This window comes from Rhopalosiphum padi, chromosome 1 (genome assembly GCF_020882245.1).
Source record: "Rhopalosiphum padi isolate XX-2018 chromosome 1, ASM2088224v1, whole genome shotgun sequence".
In the NCBI taxonomy this organism is placed as follows: domain Eukaryota; kingdom Metazoa; phylum Arthropoda; class Insecta; order Hemiptera; family Aphididae; genus Rhopalosiphum; species Rhopalosiphum padi.
In genome coordinates, this window is record NC_083597.1 from 19322561 (window position 1) to 19343023 (window position 20463).

General features: G+C 27.4%; 2 protein-coding genes across 2 annotated transcripts; one reads left to right on the plus strand and one right to left on the minus strand.

Moving 5' to 3' along the window:
- Positions 1-1237: 1237 nt before the first annotated feature.
- On the plus strand, positions 1238-6718 carry LOC132931707 (cilia- and flagella- associated protein 210-like). The gene is made up of 9 exons (XM_060997654.1): positions 1238-1492; positions 1650-1844; positions 1942-2126; positions 2195-2315; positions 2420-2590; positions 3794-3915; positions 4532-4775; positions 6298-6471; positions 6526-6718. The coding sequence occupies exons 1-9, from the start codon at positions 1259-1261 to the stop codon at positions 6631-6633; spliced, it is 1554 nt and encodes a 517-aa protein (XP_060853637.1). The 5' UTR covers positions 1238-1258; the 3' UTR covers positions 6634-6718.
- LOC132931706 (golgin subfamily A member 4-like) lies at positions 6631-19036 on the minus strand. Its single transcript, XM_060997653.1, has 30 exons — positions 18736-19036; positions 18196-18576; positions 18014-18133; positions 17893-17954; positions 17422-17798; positions 16267-16361; positions 16023-16194; positions 15836-15960; positions 15615-15782; positions 15315-15557; positions 15146-15241; positions 14979-15082; positions 14722-14914; positions 14448-14654; positions 14231-14383; positions 14081-14155; positions 13754-13990; positions 12859-13681; positions 12711-12775; positions 9827-9978; positions 9608-9752; positions 9359-9523; positions 9165-9287; positions 8960-9097; positions 8007-8108; positions 7777-7935; positions 7552-7713; positions 7412-7486; positions 7121-7341; positions 6631-7055 (listed from the first exon to the last, which is right to left on the minus strand). The coding sequence occupies exons 1-30, from the start codon at positions 18856-18858 to the stop codon at positions 6911-6913; spliced, it is 5406 nt and encodes a 1801-aa protein (XP_060853636.1). The 5' UTR covers positions 18859-19036; the 3' UTR covers positions 6631-6910.
- Between the last annotated feature and the right edge of the window lie 1427 nt (positions 19037-20463).

Consider the following 20463-nt stretch of genomic DNA (forward strand, 5'->3'; position numbering starts at 1 on the left):
TATTTATAGATATAGGTAGTGAGAGGGGAAAAGCCCCTCATGATTACTTGACATTGTATGAGCACCCAATAGGTTTTTGAAAACCTGTGCCTATGATTATAATAGTAAAAATTAAAATGATTAGGTACTGATATAGGTAATTGTCTTATGAATATGATCATATGAGGTGGTTGTGGTAAGTAAAAAAATGGATGGCCCAAATGACAAGGCCTTGCCCCAAAAAAAATATTCTATAGGTAACCACTGCTTATAAAATATATAATTATAATAGGTAGTTTTATGATACTTATATTTATTTAATAAAATAATACATTTATAGATCAGCAGATATGTCCCATTGTTTTTAAATAGATGCCAACTCAAAGTAGGTACCTATTTATAATTACCTATCCCAAATACATTTTTGGTTTTCTTGATATTACCTACATATTTTTATTGGGGTTCCATTTTGTCGAGCAATTTTTATTTTACAATAAAATACTGAACTACTGCGGAGTAGGTAGGTATTTAGTAATATAGACTTATAGGTACTATAGAGTTTAGACTAGGCGGCATTGTAGTTACCTACTTTACTATAACGCCGCATTAAAATATTTTAAAATAACACACCCAAATGGACAAACGCATTATGCAAAATTTCCCAAACGCAGTGCAATTTTTACAAATTCACCCAAATGCAAACCGTCGTATTTAAGTACCTATTCTTACAGTAAATCGATAGATATAGATACTTGGTATCTACCTATTAGTAATTACAAATTGACAAAATTATTAATTTGTTGCTACAATGATTACCTATGTATTGTATTTAAACTAATTTAATTTGATATTTATTTATTTTATGACTTAGTTTTAAGAGAATAAATAACCAATATTTATTCAATATGTATGGAACGAATTCAAATCTTAATTATTTATGTGGCATATCCTCAACGAACTAAAACATACCTACACTAAAGGCTAAAAGACTATACATGCAGGTTACAGCTATGAGACATAGCCACACAGGTTGCTCTTACTACTCTTACTTATATTATACTTATATATAGTTATGTATAAATATCCAAGAACATGAATTCTAGTCTAGCATAGAATATGATTCATTTCGCTAACTATTTGACTCAGGATTATTTTAAATATATTTTGTTTGTTGTCAATGACAACCAAAAGTGTACCTAAACAATCAATGAATTCTTTTTGTACTTTTAACAGTTCTAACGCCATAGGCAACAAACTTTTTCGATATAAAAGTACTTTTATGCCAACATTCTTTATTACTCTCATCAACCTAAATATGGAAATTGTTTATGTCGGACACCGAAATCCTAGTAATCGGGCGCTTTTAATATCCAACAAAGAATGGAAAAGATTGGGAAAAATTTTAACAAAAAAAATGGACGAGGAGGAATCGGTAGAGGCCAGCAAACGACTGAAAGAAATGCGTCGAGAAACTTCAAAAAAAATGGTAGATGGTTGGGACAACACAGAACTGGTTAGTCAAAAATGATGGTTCAATATTTTCAATAATACAGATGTGTAGCGACTAGCAGCTATGCCGAGTACATACTACATGCTATTATGCTAATATACTATATTGAAATTAAGACACATGGCTATGTATTTAAAATAACGTTAATGCGTGTATATAGAACAAAACCAAAAAACTTTTGGAACAAAAACGAAAGGCACTTTCTGAATTGGAAGTCAAACGGCAGCAGAGGGATGAGGAGATGAAGAAAGAAGCTCTAGACGCCAGGAATAGGATCATCGAGAAAGCGTGCAAATTAAAATTTGAAGAAAGAGATGCGACGAAAACATTTTATAGAGCTCTGCTACATTCTGAAGTTATTATGATGCTTGATAATCATTACTGTATTACTAAAACCAAACGTAGCATAGGCATAATTACATTGTGTGCTAGTGACCACCTCGATTTTTCAGGTGTTCAAAGAGAGGGCTATACAACTTAAGTTTAATGCGGCTGAGAGGGAGAAAAGGATGCAAAAGGATCTCGAGACGGCTCACGAACAAAATAAGGAAGCGGAACGGTACAGAAAACACCGAGCGGACGACAAACAAAAAGGCAATGAACTGAAAAGATCTAAAGCCGAAATTTTGTTAAAAGAGTTATGTAATTTGGCAGGCTATTGACCGAGTCTTATAGTAAAATTAACAATATGTAAATAAATTGCAGGCTGAAGGAGCGTGGGGATAAGAGAAATGAAGAACAGATTGCGTCCCGGGAGTCTGGTAAGGTAGAATTACAAAAAATCGCCGAAGAAATCGAGGAAGCTCGAGAAAAGGCCGCTGCCGAGGTGTGAACAACGCATTAATGAGATGTTATATTATTGCAATTTTTCATCATGTGAATTGTTTACAATAATATTTTTTACCGGTGTACTGGTGACTTATATTTTAGGCACGGGTAGCGAAGGAAAAATTGCAAAAGGATATAGCGGACAACCGCACAATGATAACCAAACAAGACGACGTCCGCGAGACGGAAGAATGGGAAGAGGAAATGGTCACTACCATCATGGCAGAGACAAAAAAGACTTTAGCTAGAGCGCGGAGACTAAAAGAAATAGAAGTAATTATGTATTATCGTATTAAGATGATATATTTTAGCCGACTATATCCAGTGGTGGCTCGTGGCTTGAACGACGGGACACGGTCGCAACCTCTAATAAAATTAATGGAATTAAGAAAATTAATTGTATAGGTACTTACTTCTACCTTTTTAAAAAATAATTTTTACTTAAACTGCAATTTTTGAATATTATAATATAACTAACTGGCTTGGTTATAACTTATAATACATTTTGTCGCTTGCGAACATTAAATTTGTTTCGCTCAGATATGGGTAACTACGCATGCATATTGCACACGCTACACACGATGTACAGCGTTAGGAGTATTTGGACCATAGACCTGTAACCTAGTTTATAAGTCTATGGTTTAGACGACCGATAGTGTCGTTCGACCGTCCGAGCTATTCTGATAATAGGTACATTATAATTTATAAGCGTAGGTACTAGGTGCTGCAATCGCGTACCTACGAGAACGAGGGTACGTTTAAACTGCGATCTTATACGCGGGTTTTGGACAACCGGCAGCGTCGTCCGTGACATTATTGTACCTATACTTATATTTCATATTTTCATTTATATTTTGTGCTGCGGCCTGCAACTATAGCAACCATTACTCATTAGGGAGTAGATTGTCGATTTTATACTATTATTATACTATGTTTAAGATACTTTGATAGATAAAATATTAAGTTTAAAAGTAATAATATGTGTATTATATGTTTTATTTTATTATACAATTTGACAATTTGTTATACCTATGACTTGGGGTAATAAGCTGCACCACCACCAGCAGCATTCACGGGCCTCGAGCCATAAAACTGATCAATGATAATATTTAAATGCGACGTTTTTCGAATGAAAGAATTTAGAAGCATCTATACGTAGGTAGGTATAGCGTATAAGCGTATTATGTTGAAATATACATAAGGAGACAGAAGACTATACTATACGTAATTACGTATACAGACGAACTTAATATTATATCTCATCTCTGTCGCCTATGTAAAATATAATCTTCTTACACTCTCTTTATAAATGTCTAATTATAGGTATATTTTATTATACAAATCAAAATTTCCCTCTTCGGGCTCTAATTAACACGTAGGCATGTTTTATGTTATTCTACGTAACTGTTTACAAACAATAATATGAATAATAATTATCATTAACTAAAGTAAAATCAAACTTTTCTGTTTGGACAGCTGGTAGAAGTTAAACAATTGGCGCTAGAGGAGATGAGGATGAGATCGGCGGCTTGGCCGACAAAGCGAAATGGTTGGGCAGAATCTGACGTGCAGGACGCCATAGAAGTACAGGAAAAACGGTTAGAAAATGCGCTGCAAGTCCAAACAAATATGGAAAATAATCTTCCGTCAACGCATTCATTTTATGTTTCTCTGCAGTCTGCTACATATAGAAGATAATTTCAATTAATCATTGTTTTTATGTACAACTACAATACTATGTACGAGATATAAATTCTGTATATTTTACAATTTCCTTCAGCATAGTATAGTACTTGTCACCAGTGTATGATGTACACAGTACATCTGATTTTATTAAGATCCTAATATCCTATTTAATCATTTTTGCATAACCAATAACCATTATTAACAAATTTCAATAATTTCCAATTATTATAAGCCATATAGCATCAATAACCTCTTGCAATCTATTTATAAGAACATTTTCTTACCTTAAGGTGGTTACAGATTTTCGCGAATTGTAAATAGGTAAACTATACCTTCCCAAGAAAATCTATTTTTAGTACACGTATATACAACATTTTAAGACTCGTTCTATTAATACCTACCATTTAAAATTATTATTTTTATCTAAATATAATAGGTAGGTTTAGACATCTTTTTCCAAATGCAGCTATCCACCTAGGTATACAATCAGTTTTTTTGTTTTTGGTACTCATCGTCCACAAACTGCAGGTATCGAGAAGGTGAGCGCAAAAAGAGAGAGCTGGCCAATAGGAGAATAGAACACGTAGAGATCGGCAACCAACTATGGAAAGAAGAGATCTGTAGGCGACGAGAGCGATTGGAACAGGACCTTGGATCCGAGATGTACAGACGCGAACGTGAAAAAAAGTTGTTGACAGAGTATGTAGACTTGCGTGGGCAAATACAAATGAAAAATGCTAAACAGTTTCGGGAACAGCTCGATAAACAATGTGTGAGTATTTTTGTTAATGATCTTACTTTATTTTTCTTTCTTTTCAAATTTGTATGTTTTCTTTTTTTTTATAATATGCTAGTTTAGCCATTACCTATTGTAACGTTGCGTTTCCATACCTCTCTTTTTCGTGAACCAATTTATGCATATTTATATATTATATGGTACCTAAGTTACTACATAGTGGTTGACTTGGCCGACTTGGGGGGAGGACTGAATAGATCAACTAATTTTTTGGATACGCTAGCGTACCCCTACTTAACCATAAAGGGTGGTGTGAGCCGTGAGGTGATCCCCCCACAACCACCATGGTTATGTAAGTTTTATTAAAATTCTAGGGACTAAACTAAGGGACGCTACTTTTTTAAAAGTAGCTAGAGTACCTCTACTACTTTATTTCTAAGTCAATCATCGATATAACGTTTACAAAATATCTATCAAGTTGGCATTGACACATTATGCTATGACTAGTATCAAAACTTTGCTATATTTTGCATTTTTGGTCGATGATTTTGTTAGACTATTTATGAATTTCGGTAGAGAACTTCGAGCCCCTAAACTTGGTAAATCCATAGACAAACAGGATAGTTTTTATTTGTAGACGTATCGACTGGACCAACAAGGCGGCATTCGCGGCAACATTTTTTTAATATTATTCACGTCCAAGAACTTGGCCCACCAACTTTACCTAATAGACTCCAAATTCCAAAAATATTGAATGATTACTTATCAAATAATAGCAAAGTTTTCAAATATATATATTGAATCGAGTTCAACACTTCTTTTTTTATATTTAAGTACAACTTACAAAGATACCTTAGTCTTTACTAAAATTTTAGTTATTTAAAATGTATCATAAATATTTTAATAATTTTTTATTTTATAAAAATATTTAATAAGATTTAAGTAAAAATAAAACCGTCGTAATAGTATGTAATACTGTATTAGTTATACAGTGTAACCTCTAAATACAGGACACACTTGGTCGCTGACATTTTGTCCACTATCTGGAGTTCGCCATCTGGTATTTAGAGGGGGGGGGGGAAATATAATATTAGAGAAATAAAAAATTGATTTATTTAAAGTTATTTATACATATACATAAGTACATAATAAATTTAATTAATTTTTATGTATTTTAAAAATGCGAAGGTAAAAAGATAAAAAAAATTGATAATATTAAAATTAAAACATATTAAAAAAAATCAGTTACTTTAGATTGTTTCGTATTTTGACACAAAGTCATTTCATATGTTAATACATTTTCTAATTCCACAAAACTACGATAGAACATAGAAATGATTAAAATCAAAAGTTAAAATGCCATAAAAGTGTCCATTATTTAGAGGTTTTCCTATAGAAAAGTAGTGAAAATGTTCCCGTTCCCCAAAAAATATCCGTTATTTAGTGGTGTTTAAGGAGTTTTCACTGTAGATTTTAAATAAAATTGATTGAGTTCTTTTTTTTTCTTTAATAACTTAAACAATATGATAACTATATTTTTATTGTTGGTTTGGAGTAGAATGATAAAAGGATGACATTATTGGCCAATAAACAGGCTGATATAGATCGTCACAAAGCATTTGAACGCCAGTGGCACAAAGAAGATGAAGAATTCCTCGAGTATGCTAAAAATGTGATTGAGAAAAAGAAATTAGTTGGCAATCCAGTCGTGCCACTACTAAAAACAATGAAAGTCAGTATTAATAGACATATGAAATATGTTAAAAAAAAAATATTCAATTTTTAGGATTATCTTGAAAAAAATAACTTGTGCATGGATAAAGACAATAAGATATCAAAAAAAACTCCAAAAGGTCCAATCTATACATCAAGAATCATACACCATATTAAGTAATGATTTAAAAAAAATATGTATTGAAAAATACCAATTGTAAAAATATATATAAAACATTAAATAGAAGGCACATTTTTCAAGTCTTTTCTTTTAAAAACATTAACAACTAGTTAAAATATACAAATATCACAATGAAGGTATATGTATTACAAATTACACTTAAAAATCCTACACTAACTACTTAAAAATGATTAATGTATAAAATATTAAAATAAAATTATATGTATCCATATAAATCTACTAATTATAATGGCATCAGATGGGAATCATTGTATAATTAACACTTAATCCATGGCATTTTTTTTGGTAAATTGTAATGTGTTAGATCGAGTTGGGACTGCGTGAGATCAATTCTGGGTTGTATGTGTTTCATAGCTATTAGTCTCATACGGTGAATTGCTATTAGACTAATAGCTACAATTCTAGAAAAAATAATTGGATCAATATATTTTAAATAAACACAAACAAAAATTGTTTTTGAATTCACTTGAACTTGGACATCTTTCTCTTGGCACATATTCTTTGCATCATTGTTTTGACAATACTATTATCTAAGTCAGGCCATTCTTGAATAATAAATCTTAGTAATTTGTCTTTGCCTCTGGCCAATTTTACTAGATACATCTTTTGCCAAACTAATGAATGGTAAAGAGATTCTACTCGTGAAATCTGCTGATTATTAACTACTACAGGCCAACGGTTTTCACTCTATGGTACATAAATACAGTTTATAGAATTATTTTTATAAAATAAAACATTTTATAAAATAGCTACTAACCTTTTTTTCCAATAATTTTCTATTTAAATCTTGATTACAACATTTTAAATCTTTAATTTCGTTTTTTAATTTATCCTAAAAAAATTAAAAAAAAATTAAAATTATACAACATATATTACAACTTATCAATGTACTCTTACTCTTGTATTGCAAAGTTCTACATTTTCCTGAACAATATTTTTTAAATTTTGACTGGTTAACATAGTCTTTATGTCCTCCAGATGAGTCCTACATTTATTGTACTTTTCTTTAGTCTCTGTTAGTTTTTTTGTTAGTGACACATTTTCAGTTTCCAAATTGAGCTATATTATTTACAAGTATCATGTAAGTCAATAAATAAATAAATATATGAAATAAATTATTACAATCAATTTTGAGTGTTTTAGCTCCAAGTCTGCAGGTGTAGTTATATCTTGAATATCAATCTTTAATCTGTTTTTATAATGATCACTCAGCGTAAGCTTGTTCTGCAACTCTGTAATTTTGTTTTGCAAATGACTGCATTCAGCATCCAGACTTTCAAACTAATAAATAAATGAAAATTAATTTTTTACTAAATAACAATAACAATTAATTAAATTAAATGTGGTGTTACTTTATTTTTTATATCACTATTTTCATTTAGCAACTCATTATATTTTTTCTGCCATTCAATTGCAGTTTTTTCGGCACTGATCAATTTTAATTCCAAATTATCCTAAAATTAAAATTTTTCTTAAATATTTTGTAATGATTAAACTCAGTCTTAAGATTCTGTGATAATGGGTGTGATTAACGTCCATGAAGTGCAGTCAATTGTCAAAATATGAAAGCTGAAGACAACTAAATAGCCTATTTTCATTACACATTAGGAGCATATCAGTCGCCTATCTAAAAAAACTTACTCCAGTGTGCTGCGCATCATGAGTTTTGACTACACAGTCTACACATAACAGATGCAGAATCAGCTGCCGCTTGGTCATGCTCTTAACATGCGACAAGTATAGAGGGTGTGGTTCTAACTCAACCAGAAGAAAATCAGTTGTTGTCTTAGGTTACTCTTATTTAAGACAGAATATTCATGTATTTGAATATTAAATAAAATAATTTTTAGTTTTTAGATTTATACATTAGTTAACTACATAAATTGATTACGTCAAATTAATAATAAAAAAAAAAACAGTTTAGGTAAATCAAAATATTAATACAGATAGATAAATAATAAAAATAAATGTCCATAGATTTAATATACCCAGAATAATCAATAATTAATATATAGTTGTTTCTAGTTTTGATTAATATTTTTTTGGACTGTGGATATTTAAATTACAACTTTTCAAACATGTTAAATATGATTTAATTAATCATAAGGAATTAGATGGGTTTTAAATTAAGTAAAAAAAAACCTTCTATTAATTCTATAACCCAATCCAATCAAAAAAATATATTTTCATTAGTGAAATTAATAATAATCAAATATCGAAATCAGTAGATCTACTAGGTTAAGTAATTATTTAGTGTATTGGAGCTCCATGGTTAATTAAATTTTTAAATAAGAACAATACTTACATTCTTTTCAGAAATCAATTGTATACCTTCAGTTATTTTTTCTTTTTTAATTACATAGTTCTTCATAATTTCAAAATCATTTATTATTTCTTGGTACTTTTGTTTACTTTCCTTCAGTTCCTTTTGCAAGTCTAAAAACTATAAATTAAAATGATTTCCATAAATAAGTATATTAAAGTAAATAATGTTAATTCTTTTTTATTACCTGTAACTCAAATAATTGCTTATCTTCATCAGCTCTTACTTGTTGATCTTTTATAACACTTTCAGCATTATCAAGTTGATGTTTAAATGCCTCAATCATTTGATTTTTACTTTCTAGTTGTTCCTAAATATTATTGATAAAACAAAAATATTTTGTAAATAGCAACAGTTTTAAATGTAAGTTTAAATAAATACCAATAAAAGTGAAATTTGGTTTTTATGGGTTTCAAGTTCAGCAATTTTTTTATAAGCTTCAATTAAGTGTTGGTCTGTTTCTTCTTTAATGTCTAAAATTCTAGTTAATTCTTTATCTAACATTTCATTTGTATCCAATACTTTTACTAAATCATTTTCCAGTTTCTAAAGAAGGTTATGTGCATAATTAATAAATATTATGTATTCTATAAAATTATATTATGATTTACAACTAAACAAAAATATTACCTCTACTAAATTATCATTTGCTTGATGTAGTTCTTTGGCTTTGAATATTTCAATCTTGTTTTCTAATTCTTTAATATAATTTTCCAATTTTGACAAATTTAATTCGAGTTCAGTATTTTTATTCAACTCAAGTTGTATTCTGTGCCTACAAAAATAATTATTGAGATACCTACTTGTAGTTGTATACTTGTATAGTATATATTATTAAATTTGTCTTACATGTAATCAGCAATTTTTACTTCTTGATTTTTTTTTAAATTATTCAAATGCTCTATTTCAGCATCTTTGTTCTGAATATTTATTTGGTATTCAGAAGTTTTTTTTAGTTCATTTTCAAGATCAATTTCAAGAGTTTTTATGTTATCTCTAGGCTAAATTAATTCAAAATATACACGATTATTATTTTTATTTATTTTACATCATATGGCAGTTGTGAGGTGTATAAATTATAACTAGGGCTCAGAAGTTGATGCATTTTGCATTTTTTTTTGGAACTTTTTGGACGATGCATTCCTGGTCACAAATGTGTTTAATTAGTATGTGAACCTATTTTTATTTTGCATTTTTTGGTGTTTATTACTTCTTATCGTTTCTTGTCGACCACTATGCCGATAACTTACTTAAAACTTTAAAATTACCACAGACTAAGATTTATATCTATCCGATTTTATCTCATCGATTACAGTCGTCATTGTTGTATAGTAGTAAATAATATTATACCTACATTTTCTTTTATTTTCAAAATGCCAAAAAATTTTATATTTAATTTTTAAAGACATTTTTTGTCATTTTTATATCATGTTTTGAATAATTTGTAAGCTTTGATAAATGTACATAGAATTTTATAATAAAATAGAATACAATTTAAAAAAAATATATATTTTTATTAATTTAAAACAAATATTCTTAATTTTTTTAGGTCATTTTTTAATGTTTTTAAGGTCATAAACTTCTGAGCCCTAATAATAACGAATAATAATTTTATTAAATAATTGAGAATGCTATACATTTTTGGCCAAACAATTGAGAACACTTAAAATTTACAAAGAATTCACCATTTACTCAAAAATGAATAAGATTGAGAACAAATTTACATGTAACATCTCCATATAATTTATTAGGCTATTGGAGGATTTAGTGTTATGTATTTATTAAACTGAAAAAGAAAATATAGGTGTATTGTATAAGAGTAATTAGAGACGCAAACTCTGTAAATTCCATAATTTTAAGAATGATAATGAAAAATATTAATAATATCATATATGTATTGTCGAAATAAGTTTTATACAATAATTAATGTCTATAAATAGAATGTTTATTAAAAGTATACTAGAAGAAAATTGTAAGCTAATAATTATGATCTTTATATATGAGTTACCACTTTATGGACTCCTAGTTACAAATTAGTGACTGTGAATATTCTATTAGTCATTTTCAAATATAATTCAGTAATACATTGCCCATGTTACTATACGTTAATATTAATTTGTCTTTTAAAAAAATAGTAAATTATAGACACATAATATTAAATGGTTATTTTTAAAACAAAATTTGTGTAAACCCGAATAAAATATTTTGATGCATATTCATTCAAATGATAAAGAAGTAAGAGATCGGCATGTAAACTTTCTTGATTTTAAATTTTTAGAAATTTATTAATATTTAATTGTATGCAATATGTATGTATGAGTATAATGTATTTTATTTTTATTTTCATTTAGTGAGATAGATCTCTGAAACCGGAGGACGGATTTTGTTGTTTTGGGTCTTGTTAGATTCACATTGGCTAGGAGAAGTGCAGTAAAGATTTTCAGAACTTTATCTTTTATAGTTAATTCACTACAAAGATTCAAAAAAAAAATTAAAACAGATTTTATTGGACGTTTTTTTTTATGTTTTTCAGCTTTATAGCTTTATAGTAAGTTAACGATTGAAGATAAAGTTCTGAAAATCTTCACAGCACTTCTCCTAGCCAATGTGAATCTAACAAGATCCCAAATAACAAAATCCATTCTCCAGTTTCGGTAATCTACCATGCTAAATGAAAATCTAGCAAAAAATAACTATTTTTTAACTGTGAAAAATTAAATAATTTTTTTTGAACATTTTTAATCTCACATTTTGGATCTACTTGATAATCCCTTTTTAATGAGCCATCAACCAACTTTTTAACTATAATAGTTTTGGAGAAAAGTTAAAAAATAGAAATCTGATTAAAAATCAAGAAAGTAAAATAATTAAATTTGGCAGCATTCGAAAAAAATCAAATGTTCTTAATCAAAGTTTACTGAATAGTAAGTATAGAATTGAAAGAAAAACAATCAAAATCACATATAACAAAATACATTGAATAATATTTATATAAATTACTAGTAAGATAAGAGACAAAAAATTACAAAATAATTAAGCTCGTGGAGCAATGTATTGGGATGATTATGATCATAGGGAACGAGATGGAATATAAAAAAGTAAGTAGTTTCTTGTGTGATGGGCTATAACATAAAATTAGATTACAGTATCAAATAAGTTTATACTAAGGAGTGAAAGAATAAAATAAGTATAAGAATGTCTATGATAGTGTCATTAGGTGGATAAGGGATTCTAAAAATAAAGACAGCATATTTTTGGAAATAATTTTGAAGCCGCTTTTAAGGGGATTTGAAACCATGATTTTCTGTTTTTGTCTAATGCACGCACGACATAGGATTTTAGACGGATTCTTTGCCAATCATACCAATTGATCCAATGAAGCAAAAACAGATTTGAATTTGTCTTCAAGTCTATTTGAAATTGACTTTCCTAGATTTTTGACTTTTTGATTTAAACTTCTCCAAAAATTGAAGTATGGCAATTTTTAATTACTCTTTTTTAACATATTTTTTTAGGAATTTAGAGGAAAATATCAAAGTTGTGAGAAAGTTGATTCCAAATAGACTTTACGACAAATTCAAATCTGTTTTCAGAATTGTTATCGCTTCATTAGATAAATTGGTATGTTTGGCAAAAACCATGTCTAAATTACTATATCATGCGTGTGTTAGACAGACAGAAAATCACGGGATGGAATCCCCATAATATATAAATAAAAAGTTATAAATCATACTTGGTTATTTAGATCAGATGTAAAGTTTTCCACACCAAAATCTGAAAATGAACATGTCACTTCCACTGAAATCAAATTTTAATAAATATTACATATTTTTACTTAACTTAGGATCATTATAATACAACAAATTTCCAAAAAAGCTTACATTCCTTATTTTCTTGTATACCAGACATCAAATGTTGTTGTTCTGAAGCTTTACTAGTCAATTCTTCAATAGTTTTCAATAGTTCCATATTAATTTGATGTTTTTTATTCTGTTCTTCAGCTAATAAATGCTGATACCCAACTAGTTCATCAGCATGCAATTCTTCATTCTTTTCCAATTCATTTTTTAAGCGATGTTTATCCAATTTTAAATTGTCAATATCATCTATCAAAGCTAGATTTTTACTTTTCAACACATCATACTCATTTTTCAATTCCTCCATTTTTTCAGTGATTTCTTCTTTGAATTTTTCAGTATTTAATAGTTCGTGTTTTAATGTCCAATTATCCTGTTGTAAGGACTTAACTTCTTCTAAATCTTTCTGATTTTTTTTTAAGTGATTACATTCATTTGAAAGTTCATCATTAATGTTTTCTAAACACTCAATCCTCTCTAATTGTATTTTATTACAATCTTTCATCGCAGAGATTTTTTTTTCCAAAATATCTTTCATATAAACTAATGGTTGAATTTCAGCTCTCAACTTTACACCTAATGTCTCAAGTTCAGCCAATGTTTCTTGCTTTTTATCAAGATTTGATAATGCATCGTTTAACTTGTCTGTTAATATAGTTTCATTTTCTACTAAAGTATGATTACGATCTACTAGAGCAATTTTTTCTAAATTCAACATTTCAATAGAATCTTTTAATTCTTTAAGTTGTTGATCCATACGTTCTGTATCCTTTTCCATTACTTTTATTATAGCATTTTTTTCTTCTAACTCCAATTTGGTATTAGCTAATGCCGATCTTAATTCTTCCTAATTAATTAATTAAATCATGTAATGTTAATACAACAGATATTTAAATTAATAATAAAATATTATTCTTACACATATAGAACTGTGGATATTTGTATTGTCTTTAGTGATGTGAGAGGGAAGACTTAAATTTAACATTGATGGTTCACGAATAGAAACATCTTGATGATTATAAGACATTTGTAGGGAAGGTAAAGTATTGGATTCATTAGGAATTGCTCGACGCATTTGTTCATTTTCACTTATGTGCATGTCTGTCCCAACACTTTTAGAAACACTATAATTTTGTTTGTTCCCAATATTTTGATTCTGTAAAAAAAAATAAAGTAGTTAATAAATTTATAATTGTTATAGACAATTAACTAATATAATTATTAAGATACTGTTAGTGTTACATACCAACTCTTTATTTTGTATATCATTAAGCTGAGTAGATAATGTTTCTATTTGAGATATTTTATTAGCTAATTCAATCTTCATTAAAAAAAAATTAAATATTAATTTTTATTTTAAGATATCTAAAAACAAACAAAAAGTAATAATAAATACTTGTAAACTTATGTTTTCTTCAGCAAGATGAACAACTTTTGACTCAAGATTATTTATTGTATTAGGATCAATATTTTCTTTTTCAGCAAGTTTTGATTCATAAGCCGATAACATGTTCTTAAAATATTTAGTTGAATCTTTTAAATGTTTTATCTAAAATGTTTATTAAGTAAGTCAAAAAATAAATATAATTTAGTTAATAGGTGTGAGTACATACCTCAAGATTTTGTTCTTCCATAAGTTTGGAACATTGCTTGTTCTCTATAGTCATATTTTGAAGTTTTTCTTGTAACTGAGAGGTGGCCAAATGAACATTGTCATTTTTCAATACTCTAAGTTCGTCAATTTTCATTTTAGCAGTAGTTAATTGATCACTCTTTTCAGCCAATCTTGTTCTCAACATATCTATTTCAGATTCTAAATTCTAAAATAAATAAAAGTTAATATATATTTTATTAATCATATTTGTACATAAAAAAATATGGTTTTACTTTAATTTGTTTATTGAGTTTATTAACTATGTTTTGTTGATCTGATTCATGCTTAAAAATAGCGTCTTCTGATTTAAAAAGTCTGTTTAAACGCTCTTGTAATCTAATAAATACATCATCTAATGTTGCAACTATACGAGCAGGAGAACTATTTTTCTCAATACTTATTTTATTAGGTAATTCACATCGTTCTCTAAAGGAAAAAAGAAATTATTTGACAAAAGAAATTAAAGATTTATAATATATCTAAAACTTACGCAACAGATATATCTTCAGACATTGGTGAACCACATTCTTCAGTAACCCAAAAAGTATCAAGATCTTTAATTCGTTTAGAAATGGTTTTTTCAACATCTTTCAGCTAAAACAAGAGTAGTGATAATACAATTTTATTAATTATTTAAATGAATATTGACTTCCTCACCTGCAACCTAATTTTATTAATAATAATTTCAATATCAGCAAATTCAGAATAATCACTTTGAATTTGTTCTTCCAACAAATTTTTTAACCGGTTTAACTATTCATAAATACATTGTTACAAAAGTATTTAAATATAATTATGATATTTAAATACAAAATTCTAAACTTACTTCAGTAAGCATATCATGTTGATTATTTTGTTCCTCTTCTAACATATTTGTTAGTTGATTAATTGAATTTTTTTGAGAAATTTCATTTTTAATCAAATGTTCTATTCGAGTTTCTTTGTTAAGAATGATATTCTTTAATGATTGGATCTCAAGTTTGGATGTATTTAATAGTTCTTCAGTTCTTAAACATCTATTCTCTAATTTGATGTACCGTTCTTCAGCTTCAGTCACCACTTGTTCAGTCTAAAAAAAAAATAATTTTAATATTAGGAGTTAAAAAATGAATCAATATGATAATACATGTGATCTAAGGTCTTCAGTATCCAGTGATTCTCTTTCTCGTTCTTTCAATTGGCATTTTAATGTCTCCAATTTAAAATCAAATTCTTCTCTTTCAACTTCACGTTCAGCTATTTGATCTTTTATAAACTTTTGTGATGACTTTAGACGTCTATCTGCTACAACTAACTATAAAATTTTTTTTAATATTTATGAAGTATCGATAATTTAGAATAACTTACTTGTTGAGCAAGATCATCTTTATCATTTTTTATGTTGTCAATAATTTTGTTGTATTCAGTAGAAAACTCATCAAATAAAATTTGTAAATTAGGCCAATCATCATAATTTTTAATTAATTCTTGTGCTACAACATATTTTTATAATTTTAATAGAAATTGATTTTATAATATTATTTTGTTTTAATACCTTTTTTTTGTAATATTATTAAATTGTCATTGTCAATATCATTGTATTGCTGTTTTTCATTAACAGAGGAAATTTCTTTTTCAAGCTGCTCCTTTAATGATACATTTTCTTGTTCAATCGCAGAAGTTTTCATAAATAATTTTTTATAATCTGATTTTTGTTTTTCGAGCTCCTACGTAAAATAAAAAATATGATTTAACTACTTTAATCACTAATACAGACATTGATATGAGAAAGTACTTACTTTTTTATAATATTCAATTTTTTTATCAAAAAATGTTTTATGACATAAATCATCTGAATTTATACAAAGTAATTTTTGTTCATTGTTTATTACATCTAATAAAATATAAAAATTATATTAAAATAAGTAAATAAAGTATTACTGTTTAGGTTATGAGGATCTTGAGAATTTGAATTTTTATATAAAACATTAAATCCTTTAGAAACAATATATATTAAATATTTATAAAATATTATGTATATTGTTACGGGCAAAGCGGATTATTAAACAATGTACATTATATACATTAACAGTGTATTATAATAAATTATTATTATTAATAATACTTGATTTCAAATAGCACTGTAGGTAAAATTATACATTAATACACACAAAATAACAGAAAACATTGCACCTAATTAGTTGGTAACAATCACAATTTTTTTTTTTTTTTATATAAAACTTAAGTAACAATAACCAATATTTATCAGGCAAAATACTATTAATATGTGTTAATAAAACACCAGGGAATATAACAACACCATGTAATAGTCTACATTGCCCATAACTAGGGTTCGGATTTGAAAGCAATATTATCAATAAAAAAAGCATTTAAAATGTGAAAAAAAGCAATTAAAAAATATGCTAAAAACTTAAATAGACTAACTAGTTTGTATTCAAAAAAAAAATTCCATACCATAAACTTAAATAAGCTGTCTTCCGTAAAACGTTGATGATTTGGGCTCAAAATATGTTTATACATAGAAAAAGATTTTCTACATACACCTAAGTTATTGGGGCATATTTAATACATAAAAAATTATCTAAATTATCTAAAATTTAGGTTTACTACATTTTAAGATTTCGATAAAGTATTTAACAATATTGATAAATATTGCTGATAATAAAACTCATTCAAAACAATTTTAAACATAACATTGACAATGCATTGATTTGTACCGATAATACATGTCCCGTGTATAAAACTATCAGATTAATTGAAAATTAAACCCAAAAAAGGCATTTATAAGTAAAAAAAAAGTAAAAAAAAAAAAAAAATACATTCATTATCTTGGATATTAAATGAAACATATTTTTATATTATTATTATTAATATTAAAAATAAGGCTTGTGTCTTCAAATCCGAACCTTACTCATGACAAACACCCAACATACCAGATAAGGCAGCAGCTTCTTCATTTAGCTTCTTCAAACATGTATTCAATTTTAAATGATTATGTTCTTCACCGGTTCCTTCAATATTAGTAAAGTCAGCTAATACAGAATGCTCATCAATTAATGATACAATCTCTTCAATGTTTGGTACAAAATGCACTTTTCTTGGACTTCTAATTTCATCAATCGTTTTTTCACAATTATCTGTTGATTCAATGCCATACCCATCACCAGTGCCATTTAAAATTCCACCACATTCCATCCCATTCATACGCTCTACAATTGAATTGTTTAACTCTTCTTGTTTGGTTAATAGAAAAGAGCATAAGTATTTAGATAATTGACGGAGGGTGGTTGCTACTGAACGCAAATCATCTCTAGAATTTATTTTATTTTGTTTTATTAATTTAAAAATTATATAATTACATAAAAGCAAATATCATTATTGTATCTTTCCAAGATCCTTCTTACCTCTCTTGCACAATGTCTTCAAGATCTTTGATTTGCATATCAATACTATCTTGGGATAATACCTAAAAACAAATTAATAAAATAAAAATATATTATATAAACTATTAATATTTAAACATACATAGTCTGAAGTTTCAATATCTGCATCATGTCCATTTAGATTATTTTGAAACAGCTTTGGATCAAAAGAATCAATAGATGAAAATCGATCAACATCATCAAATGAAGAACTTATTATTGTCTAAAATAAAAAAATATTGTAATATTTTGGTATAAAATTTTAATTTTAAAAAGAAATACTACTTTTTTAAGTTTGTATATTTCATTGACTAAATAGGAAACTATCTTCTTATGTTTTGCTTGAGTTTTTGTAATATCATCTTCAATTCGTTTTGTTAATGTATCCAAGTCACAATCTTTAAGATCGTTCAGACGTCTTTCAAATTGTTCTTTTAATTCACAAATCTCATGATCGTGATTATTCTTAATTTTTTCCAATTCAGTTTCGAATAAAGATTTAAGATTAGATACTTCTGAAGAATTTTCAGCACATAAACGTTGAATCTCATTTCGATGCCGTTGTTCAGTTTCATCTAATTCGATTTGGTGCTTTTCACATACACGTTCCAATTCTTTTTTATAAGCATCATGTACCAATTCTAATTCCATGTTGATTAATTTTGTCTAAAAAGAAAAATTATCCAAAATATTGGCTTCAAGAAATTATATAAGTTGCATACAAACAAAAATCACTATGGCAACATCAAATTACTTTAGAAATAATTTTCTATTTAAAACAATCTTAAACTTAATTTTTAATAATTATATTAAATAAAATGTTACCCAAATTAGTTGTCGATAAAAGTCATCATAAGTTGTATTTAATAATAAGTCATCTGTACAACAATATAAAATAATAAAAATGAAATAGTTGTTAGGTATGTTAAAAATAAAATACAAGTTCATAAACTTTCAATATAAAAAATGTATTGCAAATAAAACAATAATACGCCAAAAATAAAGAATTATAGGCAATTAAAATAGCTTAGACTTTGAACTTCACTAGTTGAAGAAAGAAAGCACTAAATAAAATGTTGATAAATATTTTGTTTAGTTAATACCACAGTCCACACGGTTTCACTTTTTAAAATTACACAACAAAATGTTTTATCTCTTATCGCCGTTGCTAATAACAAAAGTATAACTGTCAGATATGGAAGAATACATTTACATCATGGAATACTATATACTATGATAAACATAACTTACTTGCTCGCACGGACTAAGAATTAAGATAAGCTTGCTCGTTTTTAGCATTCTATATAATATAGAGTTCAATGGTTTTTACTTTTTAGATTTTTATTTTGCCCACGATCTTATATTATATAATTTTATTTATAATTTTTATAAATTCTTATTATAGTCTATAGCAGCGTCGTGTTACCCTACAAGCAAAGAGCTAAAGTTATCAGGCGATTAGAGCGGTAAATTTGCCGCACTTAAAAAATAAAATGTATTTATAATAATCATTATTATTATTATAATTTGAGATGGCGGCAAATTTTTAATCCACCACTGCCTCTATAGTCTATAGTCTATGGAGTAGTATTTATTTCATATGAAAAGTTGAAATAACTGAGCAATTTAACCCGCGAAGGTGTTTGATCGATTCGGCATTTTGTATTCACAAAAAAAACGCTTTTGAAATAAGTATATTAGTATATAACAATCACTATAATAATAAGGGCGCCCGCAGAAATATAAATCGTGGGAGGGGGGGGGGGGCAAAGTCAAAAGCATAAATGCAAGTAGGTAATAAAACAATTAATATCGCCCCCCGACCATCCCTGTGAGCACCCTTGAATAATAAAGACATAAAAACGTTGCTCATAGCTCGTTTCTTTTATCACAACAAATAACAATAACTAATAAGCATTATTTAAATAATTTAAAACTACTTAATATACTTCATAATTATTATTTATCCTTTGTTTAGATTATAGAAATACGGCCTGTGTTATAGGCTAAGCTTAGAAGCATTATAAGCTTTAGTGTCCATCACTCAATTATTATTTGTACATACTTAGTAAAGTGATTTCAAGACAAACGCAAAGACGGATAAAAGAAGAAATTTGGCTAAAAGCAAATTACAGTGGCGTTGAAGAGTCAAACATATTTTTTATCTTCTTATATTGGATTATTATAAATAGCTATTTTTAATTAGAATTAATAAATATTTCCTAATGTAACTCGAAATTACCGATTTGGCGGTTTAAATTTCTCATTTTAAAGTACCTAGTACAACTAGCAATATCTAGAAAACGGATTTAAATTCTCTAATAAACAAGAAAAATGCTTTAAAAAATACGATTTAATGCACTCATAAACGAAATTTTTTTTAAAAAATTGCTCTTCAAATTATTTTTAAAATTGAAAAAATTTGTTTAATTATATAAATGTTTATTCTTATAGGTATTAATTATTTGTATCATCTTCTACTTTCTAGTTCTCCTATCTTCTTTTTACTCTAAAAATTATTTCCAAAAAATGAATATACAATTTAGATAGGTA

Bases quoted from the DNA above. Each gene is read 5' to 3' on its own strand.
- LOC132931707 (XM_060997654.1), top strand. From the start codon at position 1,259: ATGCCAACATTCTTTATTACTCTCATCAACCTAAATATGGAAATTGTT. The intron at 2,316-2,419 runs GTGTGAACAACG...CTTATATTTTAG, and splicing joins GAGAAAAGGCCGCTGCCGAG to GCACGGGTAGCGAAGGAAAA. The intron at 2,591-3,793 runs GTAATTATGTAT...CTGTTTGGACAG, and splicing joins GGAGACTAAAAGAAATAGAA to CTGGTAGAAGTTAAACAATT.
- LOC132931706 (XM_060997653.1), bottom strand. From the start codon at position 18,858: ATGAACTTGTATTTTATTTTTAACATACCTAACAACTATTTCATTTTT. The intron at 9,288-9,358 runs GTATTTATTTAA...AATAATATTTAG, and splicing joins ACCAAATTTCACTTTTATTG to GAACAACTAGAAAGTAAAAA. The intron at 7,714-7,776 runs GTAATAATTTAT...TAAATAATATAG, and splicing joins TAAAACACTCAAAATTGATT to CTCAATTTGGAAACTGAAAA.